The sequence below is a fragment of the Cottoperca gobio genome, chromosome 12 (assembly GCF_900634415.1).
Source record: "Cottoperca gobio chromosome 12, fCotGob3.1, whole genome shotgun sequence".
Classification (NCBI taxonomy): domain Eukaryota; kingdom Metazoa; phylum Chordata; class Actinopteri; order Perciformes; family Bovichtidae; genus Cottoperca; species Cottoperca gobio.
The window spans coordinates 11,725,453-11,739,297 of record NC_041366.1 but is presented as its reverse complement, the minus strand read 5'-3'; the positions used below and the strand labels follow the sequence as shown (position 1 = coordinate 11,739,297).

The following is a 13,845-nucleotide window of genomic DNA, read 5'->3' as shown; positions in this document are numbered from 1 at the left end:
AGGAAATGAATCAAATTGAGGGGCTGGCAGCTTTTACTCCAAGGCTTCATAGGTGCAGGGGAGACTGCAGGGCTGCAAAGTCGACGGGAGCGCAGACAACAAGAGTGTGTAGTGAAAGTTTGTGCGGCGCTCTGGCCTGCCTTATAGTTAAAGAAGGGGGAGGGTGAAGAAAGAGTTCCATATGCGTGAGAAGGGTGGACACACTTTGGAACAGTTATGACAGAAACTTACTCAAACTCTGCTAGTGTATGTTTGATATTTCAGACATTTATAGCTGCTGCCAGAAGGAGAAAAAATAATTGTAAAATGTAAATTATAGTTATTTATATAATTGCCATTTATTTGCTACTGGAAATATACAACCAGAGCTGACTGTATAGGCTCTAACGCAATACTTAGCCTGCATACTCAGGCATATAAATAGAACATTTTATACATAGCGTCTTTATATATTCAGTCACAGTATCACTAAAAAAAAGAAAAATAAGAATGCCTTAAAATACATAAGCAAATAATCATAATGCATTTATTCAGATTCCAGTGTAAATAATATATTTTTAATTAATTACAATGGTGTAATTAAATGCCCACTATCCGTATGATTTAAGTGTTAATTTTATATATTAAAACATGTTTTCGTTATTACATTAATTTAAAATATTTAAATTCCGTGTGTTGCGTAAAATTAAAAACACAGTAAATGTGTGGTTAACAATAATTAGCAGGGCAGGACAAATTAAGATTAAATACATAATAGCCTAGCTACAATTTACGGATTAAAAAAAAGAAAAGGTTATGTTTGCATTTTAATCCATACAGGTTAGACATTTATTTTGACACAATTGTTTTAGGCTATATAACCCAAACACACAAAAAACAATGGAGAAAAAAAGAGATAAACAGCTATTTCTTTTAAAAGTATGTGAAGAGTAGCAGCTGGTGCAGATGAAACAAAAACTCACCGAGTCTTTTAACGAAAGGGAAGCCTGATGATTACAGGATACGTATGATCAGCCCACACACCGCTTTACACTCACGTGTCAATCAGGCTACGCGCAAGGATCCCGCAATTATCTGTAAATCTATAGTGCAGAAATTATACCATCAAAATAAACCAAGCCAAAAAAAATTAAGAAACTTCTTCATCATTCCTGAGGAGAAATGAATTTGAAATATTTAATCAATTGAAAATATAATTTAACGAATAGGCCTTTTTATTGAAAACAGATAAAAAAAAACAAAATGCAAAAAAAAAACAATATTAATTTGACCAGAAATATTCGGCAGTCGGTTGATTTTACAACAAAGAAAAAAAAGGGCTGACTGATGTCAAGAGGTAGGATTTGATTTGTTCGCTGCACACGAAAGTATGCTCTTTCATTTCATCTTGTACAATTAGTCTGCCGATCTCCATCCCTGCTGCAATGTCATCTAGCCTAATATGTGACTTCAATATTCTTGGTAAACTCTTAAAAACATTGGTTCTGCAAAAGACCTTTGGTTGGTAAATTCATTCTTTACACAAAGACATTCAGACTATATTTTGTTAACATATTTCGTCTTTTTCTTGCCTTGAAAAGGGTTTTATAGTCTCGCACTGCATGTCACACCTGCAGGCAAAAAACCACCTCAGATCACATCAAAAGTAGATGAAACAATAACAAACATTACTTTTTAAAATAGAAGGCTTCCACAATAAACTCATATGCAAAAGGCCTACAAAGTATTAAAATGATTAACAGCAACCTTTGATAGAATGCACACAAATGAACAAAACAGTCAATATCCAGCATGTCTGGGAAAACTAAAAGAATATTGGGACTCAAACCATAATGGACCACTAAAGTTTCCCATTAATGAGATGCAGATGGTTTACCAAATTTCTTACAAAAACAAATCCATTATTTCAGAAAAGGTGTGTGGACTGAGTATTCAAATGTTGCTGACTGACAAATAATAAACAGAATATGTATTTGAAGAGAAAATGTAGAAAAGCTACAAAATAGCATAAAACAACACTCTGCAGATGACATATTTATTAGCCTTTAATCGTAAAATAAAGAGACTGTGGCAAGGGAAATTCCCAAACTCAACAGAACACAAAAAAGTCAGTAAAAAAAAAAGAGGGCTACAGTTGTATAAAAATTGAATCCAAGAAAGAAAAAGAAAAAACATACAATTAGAAAAAGAGCAATGCCACACAAAAACACTGCAGCTCACAGTAAGTGTCGCTGAGTGGCTTATCATTTGAACTCCATGAATACAAACCTGTTACAAATCTTTGCATTTCTTCCTCTTCATTGAAGTCTTGAATAAAGACTAAAACTGTATTTCACCTTTAAATAATTTGATCTGAAAGTAAAACATGTCAAAAACAATAAGAGAATCGGCATTTAGACTCTTTAATAACAACATTTCTCTCTCCTGGCAGCTGCGCATCATGTGACTCACAGCTGCTGTATGATTCAACTGCATTACATCTCTGCAAAAGTGAGAAAGCAGACTGATAAGGGATCCAACCTGCACAGCAGTCAGGTATGGGGCATTTATGACTAAATAATACCTGATAACTGTAAACCAAAACCAAAACAAAAGAAAAAACACTTTCGGTACTTGTCCGTGATTGCTGATTACTCCCAAAGAGTCCAGTGTGTACAGTCTTTAAAGTATCTCGTGTAGAGTCTGTTTGTGTGTAGGTGGGGGCTGAGGTGTGAGGGGGGGGGGGGGGGGGGGGGGCTCCAGAATGAGTAGGAGGATGGGTCATCTCCTAAACCTGCGGAAGGGCCTGCTCTGGTTATTGTGGTGTGATTTAGAGTAGGGCTCCCAGCGTTTCCTCTCTGGCGGTTTGTTGTAAACGTAGGCCGACGGGCCCGAGTAGTCATCATCTGGATTCTCGTCCATCATCTGGAGCTTGGCCTCGATGGCGCGGATCTTAGCACTCGTACTAGAGGTAAAACAAAAAAAAAAAGGAGAGAGAGGAGATGTTAGCAGCGAGGCTGAGGGGGAAATACCAGTGCTGCTGCTGAGGGCCAAACTGAGTGATGGACCGATCTTGGCTCTTGGCTGAGGGGAAACGAAGAGGAGGTATTAGCACTCTTAGTAGTGGGAGGGACAGATGGACAGGGGGGGGGGGGGGGGGAAGGAAGCACAAGCAAGAGAATACCAGTTGTGCCACATGAGAAATGGAGAAACAAAACCTTTTATTTAATTGGTGTAACAGAATTTGAAAGGAGCAAGTGAGAAAAATGACAGCGCAAGTAAGAAGAATAGTGACGAGGCAGTGTGTAAGAGGTATCTAAAAAGCAGGGTATCAGGGGGAAAGAGTGTTTATATTTCCTCTCTTGTGCTGTGTGGAGAGAGTGATTTTGAAGTTTACACTAGAACTGAAGTGTGGAGACTTTCCTAAGAAGTATCCTGATAGCTGATAACTTGCTACACACACTGGATTGTCTCAGTAAGAGTTGATACTGTGAGCACAAGAGGCCTTTTACCGACTTAAGTGCTCCATTTGACTGGCATACTTACTGTGTTGCTTCAACGCTTTTTGAACCAAAGTGTTGGTCCAGTTGTACTCAGATGAACTCAACTTGAACTGCCTATTATGGTGAAAGCAACAAGCCCACGAGCTCTCCTATAATGATTTCAGGACCGAGCTTGAGATGGGTTAGGATAGCCCCTAAAGCGACACTGAGCTGGTTACATTTGAAAATGTCATTTTTGTGTGACAATGACATGCAGCCACACTCAATGAATTAAAAACGTCGGATTAACCACAGTGAATGATGGTGCTGTGTGTGTCTGGTACCAACCTGAGGTGGTTGGCAGTTACGGGTCCATCCTCGGCCGCCCCGCTGCATGACGGCTCCAGGCTCGGTGGCATCGTTTTGTCATTGCGGAAACCTTCAAACCTCTGTCGGCAAAAACAAATAATGTCCCACACAAACAGTGATGGAAACATGGATGGACAGACAGATGGAGAGAGACAAAGGGGTAAAATAAGAGGTGGAAGCAAGAAAAGACCCTTGTGCAGGGAGACAGAGACACATGGATAGTCGCAGCTAAACACAAGAACACTTGGTTACTGCATCACATGCGTTTCTCTAGACTTGGACTTGTGTCGAGGAGTCATAGAGTAACATGTTCTCTGCATGTTTTGGGTACAATCACACCTGCATTTATAAAGTGGAACAGGACCACATAATAAGTAGAGACAGAGAAGAAGAAAAGCATCCTGTGAACCAGACATTTAGAAACCATCAGACCTCCTAATAAACACAGACTGCAGTTCTCTGGAGAGCCGACTCCAGCTTCCTCCCACAAAGATCAACATTATTAAACTGAAGTATTGATTTTGTTTGCGTCTGCTCAAACAGACAGGAACAAAGCAGGACTATGCGTCCAGCTCATAATCACACCCTAAAGGCATGAGGGAGGATAAAGAGGGAGCAGCTGAAGAGCAAAAAAAAAAAAAACAACGTCTGCACTCATTCCTTTCAAAAAACCACCTTCCAAACATCTCCACCAGCCAACACAGAACTCTTGAAACCTGTGAAGAAAAAGACAAAAAAAACGAAACAACAGTCACATGATGAGCGTGAGGTAACCCCGGCGCTATGGTGCAGCAGCAGCCATTTGCAACAATATGATGCTTAGACATCGGTTTATGTAAGTAGCATTGAATCAAGTTACATAAATCCACTAAAGCACACATAAGGTCTTACATACTGTCCTAAGAAATAAACAACATCTATGGCCAACAATAGGTTTTAAAACAATGACCATTCCACCAGCCAGGACCCTTCCCTTCCACCTATTACTGAAGGCACGTATGTGGAATGCACATAGATCTACAGAGCTAATCAGGACATGCTGAATCTGTACACGAGCCAAAGCCTAAGGTATTGGAAAGTTAAGTTAAATTGTTTCTAGTTGTTCCAGTAGAGGCACTTTATTATTAAATAACCTACACTTTAAGAGGCACGCCATTACTTAAGCATTACAATAAGTGTTGCATGTGTTATAGTTCATTATGGATACAGTCAAAGGAAGGTTCAGAGGGTTCTTCTCATACAGGGTTAGTGGTCATGAGAGTTACACGTACGAAGAATGTCACATACAAAACACACAACTTAGCTGAACTGTGTATTAATAAACACAGAATAATACAGTAATGAATAAGCAAAACGATTGTTTAGCTGTTGAAAACTCGGAAAGAAATGGATGTTTGTAAAGAGTATGGGGAAACACTTCCATAAACGTGATTTCATCTCTTTCAAAGTTATGTAATGAAGTCAAGATGTAAGCCTGGAAATGAGACGACAACAACTTCCAACGCCGAGCGTCTCTGACTCACTTATCCCAGCATGTCACTTCTGGGTTGGAAAGGCAGGCTCGCTAAAATATACACCACATTCAAGCTGGTGGGAAACTGCTCAAATCTTACTTGTGTAATGAAGATTAAACTGTGAAATCCCGACTGTGTCAGTAATTCGTATATATATGGCTCTAGCTTGTTAAAGCATGTAATGGGATGAAGTTATGTATTTTTCAATTCACCTTTGTCAACTGACCAGAAAAGATTGGTCCACGGCGAGCAGCTTGGCAGAAACTAATTCTTGCATGTGGTGCAGCTTTGCTCGTACCTGGCTCATGTGTTTGAAACATCATATTCACTCATTAAGTGTTGAATTCGAGCATGCTTAAAAATGAGGGCTGAACCCAAATCTCTAACACTGATTTTCATACCCTTATCGTCTGAGCTAATCGGGTACCACAAAACTAAATATCCAATCCTATAAGACATATAAGGCCAGATATGTGGCTAGAAAACACACCAGCACACAGCAAAACCCTCCTGCACAGAGCTGCTTATGCTAAATATGTCACGCATGGAGGCTGAACACCACTTCCAATATGTCACAAACAAAAATACAGTTTAATAATAACGTATATGCAACCTGCTGTAGCTTAGTGATGCAGCAAAATGTCTTCTAGCTGATGGCTTGCTAATAAATATGTATCAAATCCAGATGACGGTGCGCACCAGACCCTATTTATTCAAATTCATAGTAGAAATTCACTGCGGTCACTGGCAGGTGTAAGGGAAGGGAATAATAACGTGTTTGCATTCGAGTGGCCTGATGATACAGACAGGTAGTGATTTTGGGATATAAACAGCAAAAGCTTTATAGGTTTATTATGGTATAAATAACCACAGCTCTTTCTGGTTGGAATGGTGGATTGAGCCCAGTTACAATGAATCTGTGAGCAGATTTAGCTACTACATGTTGTCTTAGAGGCGGCAGCATTGACCTTGACCTGCCTCTACTGTGTGTGTGTGTGTGTGTGTGTGGGTGTGTGTGTGTGTGTGTGTGTGTGTGTGTGTGTGCAGGGCGTGATTCGTCTCTATACAGGATATCCCTTCACCCATTGCCAGTAGGCGGCCTATTGTTAAGGCATAGGTTGTGCTGGGATCCCACTGCTACTACTGCAGTGGTAACGTGAAAAAGGTAAATCAACAGACGCTTATAATCTTTTACCACAACTCAGACGGAAATGTAACATTCATGTTCGTCCTTCATCTGAAGAATTTTGGTTATTTCTCTGTTCTTTTAAGCCTCGTTTCTGTCAATCACAACAGGGAAACGGGTTTCATGACTTTAAAAAAAAAATTTAATCATGAAAGTCAACGATAGCCTTTTTCTAATGTACACAGACGTATATTTGGTCCGCAGCCACAAACAGTTTCACACATAAAGTGAGTGCCTTAATCCTCTGATCATCAGGATGTATAAGATTTTCCGTTTTATAAAATGGAACCGAGTTTGACACTTACCCTCACCTGTGCATGCGCCCAGCGCACAACCAGCTTCTTAGATAAAGCTAGCTTCCCATTTAAACACTGGATCGCCCTCTCTGCCTCCTGCACACACACACACACACACACACACACACACACACACACACACACACACACACACACACACACACACACACACACAAAGAGGAAAGAGAGAAAAGAAAAGGAACAGATTATTTTACAATTATGATTAAAAATCAGCCTTATGAATGTACCCGAGTCCTTAAATAATTAGTCTTCACAATAATAGATGATGATGTGCCACTCTGCCTTCATATAGACCCTAACTAATTTGTGTGTGTGTGTGTGTTGTGTAGTTTTGTCTAATCGAATGAGTAAGTGGCTTTGATGCTAAATTATATTAGTGAAGTACTTTTTCTGTATGTGCCCGAGAGTCTAAGTGTGTGTGAGTGTGTAAGATAAACACACACTTCCTCTGTATTTTGGGAGGGCTTCATATCCCACTGATGGACACTAGCTGTGAAACGAGATGGTTATCACGATCCCCAGGCTCACTCCAAAACAAATACTGCCTGCAGAACCTGTGAAGCTGAGCGGGCTCCTTTTAAGTGCTTTTTTTAGAAATACGGTCCTGACCGCTTGAAGACGTCCAACAAAGCTTTGTGTCTGGGGAGCATTATTACACTCAATAAAGGGGAATTCCTTTGATAAAGTGTATTTGACTGGAAGAGTGAATCTGAACATTTTTAATCACACTTGAACTTTTTGTGACATTTGACATAATGTGGTCAAAGTCGCGCTCATTTAATTGATTTGAGTTTGTGTAGACACGCCAAGATATTGCCACACTATCATTGTCAGATCTATTCTGCAATATCTGCATTGATCCAATATCGATTTTACTGCCAATGATTGACAGTTTTTTTTTTTATAAACAAAACTTAGCATGACTAGAAAACTTAGTACATACTACCAGTTTACAAAAATACATACTGTGGCAAAAATATCACATTAATTAAAATCAAGTATAAATGATGTAAAATATATACATTGTGTATGTACCTCTCTGGTGTTGAAGTTGACAAAGCAGTAGCCCCGTGGCTGTCCCTCCAAAGGCCCAGACTTATGAAACAGGAAGTCAAACTGTTTCACATTGCCGAACTTCTCCAACAACTTGACCAGGTGATACCTGCAGAGAGAGAATCGTGTAAAAAGAGAGCAAACAGTGATACAAGAAAAACAGAGCAATAGAACAAGGGAAAATAGAATGTATTCTTAGTATCTATTATGTTAATACTTCTTCAATAAGAACAGAGAGAACCAGCTTTCATTTAGTAAAATGTCCAGCATGAGACCTGCTACTATCTTACATTGGGTCAACAAAATGCACTATATGGTATATTTTTGTGCGACCCTATGAAACAGCCACATAGATCTGCTCCCCGCTGTATTTGCCAGCCTACCGTCTGTGAATCTGTCAAGTGGGGATAATGAGAATGACAGCTTTCTCTCCCTGACACCTTTTTAGCAGCAGGCCAGCTGGTGTGGCAGGCCAGTGACAGTAAATCTCTCATTGAGACAATGGTGAGGATACAGTAGCAGGACAATGAGGGAATAAAAAAGAGGAAGCCTTAAATCCCCCTTGAGCACCAAGCTCTGCACAAACAACATCCACTCACAGTGTGGAGCTGCCTGGGACCGCAGGACTACGAATTAACATAGATATGTTGTCATTGAAGAGCTATGCAGCGTGTGTGAGGACTTGGGAGGTTTGCGTGTAACTGACCGCTGACAGCCATGGGAAAAATATTTATTTTGACAGAAGGGGAAAGAGCGATGAGTTCAGGGCTATATTCATTCATTGCTATGTTATCCGTAAATACCCAGGTGCTGATTTAATGTTTCCAACGCATGCTGAGCAGCAGGTGCTTTTCCATTGTATGACTTGTCAAAGCTCTTGTGTATGAAATGATAGTTATTTGTGCAATATTCTTATTTTTGCATGTGAAGAATAAAGGAATTTCTGAAGCAATTTCTTCCATCTGTAGGGCTGCAGCTGACAATTATTTTCAATTAATTGATTAATTATTGATCAGAAAATTGTGAAAAATGCCCATTATAATTCCCCAACACCCAAATTGACATATTCAAATGTATTATTTTGTCTGATATTTAAACATTTAGATTAGATATTCAATTTAATGTTGTACAATACGAAGAAACACAGCAAATATTCACATTTGAGAAGCTAGAACCAATAAATGTTAGGAAGTTTTGCTCAGAAAATTACTATATCAAAATTGTTACTGGAGAAAAAGAAATACAATTTCCTGGTTGTTCTTTGGCCGAATTTGATAAAAGATTTGCTCATGTATCTCCCAAATTTATTTTATATAACGGATGGACATTTGACACATCTGATTACATGTATTTTTCACTGCATTTAGACTTGTCATAGTAGGAAAAACACAGGTGTTACTAATAACATTACAATTGCAGGACCCTGAAACTGATGCAGCTACAAGTAATTCAGCAATTTCATCATTTGAACCTGTGCTTTTCCAACAGTGACATGTCAACATGTCTTCTATGAAAAATAGACAAACAAACCACAAAAAACACAAACAGGAACACAATTGAACACAGACAAACAAAAATATATCAATAGAAACTTCCTGTGTTTCTGTGTTGGTGCCTTTACCTTGTGTGACTCCAGGCCTCACAGTAACCCCAGGTGTTTGTATAACTGTAAGAGGAATTGATGCTTCAGCCTTTTATTGTTTAGTTGTGTGTGTGTGTGTGTGTGTGTGTGTGTGTGTGTGTGTGTGTGTGTGTGTGTGTGTGTGTGTATGTGTGTGTGTGTGTGTGTGTGTGTGTGTGTGTGCGTGTTTACGTGTATGACTGGGACTCAATGTGGGATACAGAGGGTGAACTGTGCGTCTTAGTTACAGGTTGTTCTAATGTCTTCCACCCCTCTATGACTCCCTGGAGAGCTCTAGGCCAATGAGAACTTCTGCTTTTCCCAGACAACACCCTGCAAGCCTCCCATGTGAAGGACGCTCCTCCAGCAGTCTCATGTACAACTAAAAACTGATGTTAAATAAAAATGATTAAATACTTTCACACTCTCCTATACAAAAATACTTTGCCTTTGCAATTTGTGCACCTCCGAACTGATCAGAAAAGGAGAAAGGTCATTTAAGTCAAATGCAAAAACCCTAAAATGTTGTAATGCACTAAATATTACTGCTATATTATTATAAATGTATAATGCATGTTTGTGCATATGAGCAAATGTGAAAGATTAGATGGCTGACACTCTAAGAACATTTTTGGATGCTTGTGAGCTGAACCACAATGGACCGCTCCTCCTGGGGGCTGTAAAAACCACCGGAGGAAGAGGAGGAGAGGGGGGAGGAAAGGGAGGGAAAGGTGGGGAGAGGGAGAGTAAAGTTCAGAGAGGGGATGTTGACGGTAAGGTGAAAGGCGGAGGAAGAAGCCAAAAGAAGAGAGGAGGTGAGGAGGCAGGTAGGAGAGACACAAGAGCTAGGAAGCATAGAAGAGGAAGGAAGGAAGGAAAAGGGGTTAAGCGAGTCCAGTCCAGAAAAAGATAAGACAAAAGGTTCAGTGGAGAAAAGTGCAGGTCAGAGGGAAAAGGATGGGGTAAAATGTTCTGGCAAGGCAGCTATCTGCAATATCTTCATATTGTCATAGAAATCTATGCCTGCAGTATGAGTAAGACTATTGTTAAAAGTTCTGAAATAAAAAATCATGGCAACTTCCAGGTACACAATTTAAAGTGTAACAAGAGGAGCTGAGAGAGGACAGAGAGGTAGACGTGATGGATTACCACTAATGAGAAATTCCCTCTCTGAGCAGCCAACAGCTCAAAAACATGAATATGTGCTGAAAGCTCCAGTTACACCTGCTGTGTTCTCTGCTCCGTGCGCAGGGCAAGGAAATCTGACAGGATATTATGTGGGAGGCTCATCTAAGCTGAGAAAATCATTTCAATGGTGAAGAAGAGTAAAGGGTGTGACTATGCACTGATGCTTTCGTTTTGACAGAGCTTTAGTTAAAGAATGACAGTTTTCTCATAAAAGACTTGCTACCTGCATAGAAACAGGAGGAAAGGAGAAAGTTTGCGACACAATTTTTGGTCCCGGCCCTACGCGAATCTTTTATCTTTCTTAGAAAATAGTCATAACCACAACTACACACACGTCGAAATGTGTCTTTCTGACAGGGGACACATTACACAAGATGAAAATGCAGCCTTCTTACCTCATCACATCCTTATTGATCTAATATTCCACCCTGTTGCTATTTTTCTGCTTCCAAATAGAAAGAACACGTATTAAAATAATTAAGATATGACATTTAGATTCAATGACTGAGCAGCAATCAACGTGTAGTACACAATTTTATGTCTTTGGTTACAAAAAAAAAACTTCTTCCAGAATCAACAACGTTTTATTAAATATTCATGGCCTCATATACTCATAATCAGCACCTTGCATTTCAGGTCTGCACTGAGTTTTGGTTTGGCTTAGCAGGACAAACAGAGGGAGTGCTGCGTATGCTACACAGGAGCTAATTAATCTTCCCAATCAGCACCAGGGGCCACAGGCATTTCTCTTGTTTTCCCTCCATACTGAGAAGTAGTTGGCTATTTAAGGAGAGGTAGAGCAGAGCAGGGAAAAGGGAAGGAAACGCCTGTCTAGACGCCCACCAGAGCTGTGGACCATACATTCTCCAGCAGCCCCCACAGGCACACAGACACACCCCTCACCCCGAAAAACTAACTTCTTCTCTCCATCACTATATATATATATATATATATATATATATATATATATATATATATATATATATATATATATATATATATATATATATATATAGGTGCTCTCCACACTCATATTTGGAGTTTGGTACACACAAATGCAACACTGGGAGGTTTGCATGTACATATGAAAATGGGTAAATGAGACACATTAATAATAAATGTACAAAGACACCCTAGTGTGTTGGAGCCTGCCCCACTAACAGCTGCCACCCAAACATCAACAATACACACACACAACACACACACACACACACACACACACACACACACACACACACACACACACTCAGCACCAGGTTGACACAGAGAGAGTAAACAGGGCAGGTGAGTGAGAAATGATGGCTGCTCCTTAGCAGAGCAGGTCTCCACGCCTCGCTGCCTCGCTTTCACACACCCAGCCCTGTCTGCTCAGTCTCAGCATGCGAAACACACACACACACACACACACACACACTACGCACACAGTTAATCAATCATATATGCATACACAATGCATTGCCTCTCTATGAGGCAGAGCCGGGCAAGTTAAAAAGCAATGCCTCCGGTTCATAACATGGGCCACCTTACAGCAACCTCAAATCCAGCACTTGCTGCTGCTAAAATCAAAAACTGATCTACTTTTTCATTCAGTTCACATTTTTGAGTCTGGAGATATGTACCCTCGTTGCAATGTCTCACTGGTAGTTTCATCTACTAATCTAATCTGAAGCAAGACACTGGTGAAGTAAAAACCTTTAGAAAACGTGTGAGGAGCCAGGAATGGATTTACTCACTCTGTAATTTTGGGATCAATGTTGCCTATCCACAAGCGGTTTCCGTCATGGGCCGCACTCTCTGACATGATGGAGGCATTTTCTACTGTCTCTGCAGCAGACATCATGTGTACTCTGTGTGAGGAAGGAATAGAAGACAGAAAAATTAAGTTTACAAAGAAAAGGCAGAGATAAGTACACTTTTTTGCATTTATGTCAGATAATCAAGTGATTAACTAATGCAGAAAAGTAAGCTGTTAATTGGAAGACTAAAATATTTCCTTACAGGGAAACTATACTATCTATACTTTACTAACTATATCTCTCTGAGCACTGAGGCTTACATGATTGATCAGAAGGCATCTGTAAAAGGAAGAAAAGTGATCTCAGACCGCACTGGAAGTGTTAATTAGTGCTTGATAATAGGAAATACCCTGGATAGGTCCATCAGTTAATACGAACATAGGTAGCGGTAATAACAGTGATAACATCCACTGTACTACAGTGCCTAATTATACAGTAAAAGAAAAAAAGGTTAGGCGATCTGATTTAGTTCCTTTCAATAAATTAAAAAGTAAATCATCTCAGTTCAGTTAGACAATTTCATTTCTTGTTGGTAGTATTTAAAGAGCGCATTGTTTGAAGTTCAACCAAAACGTTATGTCGTAACATAAATGTCAGACGTTTTGTTAATATGACTTATGTATACATGCATAAAGCTATGTAGAGATTATGGCCAAACTACATTTGAAAAGCAGTCTACACACTGTCAGCAAAATGTCAATATACCTTTTCTTTAGTTTTCATTATAGTTTAGATATCTGACAGCAATCATTTTGATGAGAATCAGGAAATTGTGTTACTTTTATTGACAGGGTCAGGCAAACACGTGGTTCTTGATATAAAATAAAGAAAGAACTCAAGGTTTGGAAACGTTGGCTTGCTAACATTACTAGCTAACGCTAGCTTAGCTAACCGCAGGTTGATCGATTGACTACTATCGGCACTCGTTAGCGTTTGCTGGTTAAAACCGATCGTGTACGGTTAAACTAATCTCGCTCATACAGATGGTGAAATGTTGAAGATTAGCTAAATCTATCCACTAAACGGTTAATTTTCCGTTTTGGACAAGTAGTGGATTGCTAGCAGTTAGCTAGTTTTGATAGTATCAATTTACCTCCTCGATCTGTCCAACTTCCTGTTTGATAGCGACTCACTTCTTAAACTTAATTTTCTACGGATCCCAGTTCGGGATGATTCAGTTACGTCAAAACGTAATACTAATCATTTCAAGCTATTTTTTTGATTTCCTCCTATAAAACTGACCAGGTTAGCTAGCTCGAAGGATAAACTGTCGCCTTGCTAACGCTCACAACAAAGGCGCAGGGTGATGTTGTAGTTTGTTTAACTGTCTGTAGAGTCGA

At 39.6% G+C, this 13,845-nt stretch overlaps 1 protein-coding gene across 4 annotated transcripts; it reads right to left on the bottom strand.

The window, feature by feature from the left end:
• Window positions 1-2,021: 2,021 nt before the first annotated feature.
• On the bottom strand, window positions 2,022-13,814 carry rbm18 (RNA binding motif protein 18). Of its 4 annotated transcripts, none has more exons than XM_029444813.1 (6): window positions 13,599-13,814; window positions 12,443-12,556; window positions 7,883-8,009; window positions 6,836-6,922; window positions 3,810-3,910; window positions 2,022-2,944 (listed from the first exon to the last, which is right to left on the bottom strand). In XM_029444813.1, the coding sequence occupies exons 2-6, from the start codon at window positions 12,547-12,549 to the stop codon at window positions 2,761-2,763; spliced, it is 606 nt and encodes a 201-aa protein (XP_029300673.1). In that variant the 5' UTR covers window positions 12,550-12,556; window positions 13,599-13,814; the 3' UTR covers window positions 2,022-2,760. The 4 variants fall into 4 exon arrangements, with proteins under 4 accessions (XP_029300673.1, XP_029300676.1, XP_029300674.1 ...); XM_029444816.1 differs by having other exon boundaries at window positions 6,842-6,922; window positions 13,599-13,813; XM_029444814.1 differs by lacking the exon at window positions 13,599-13,814 and adding an exon at window positions 13,211-13,574.
• Window positions 13,815-13,845: the final 31 nt, after the last annotated feature.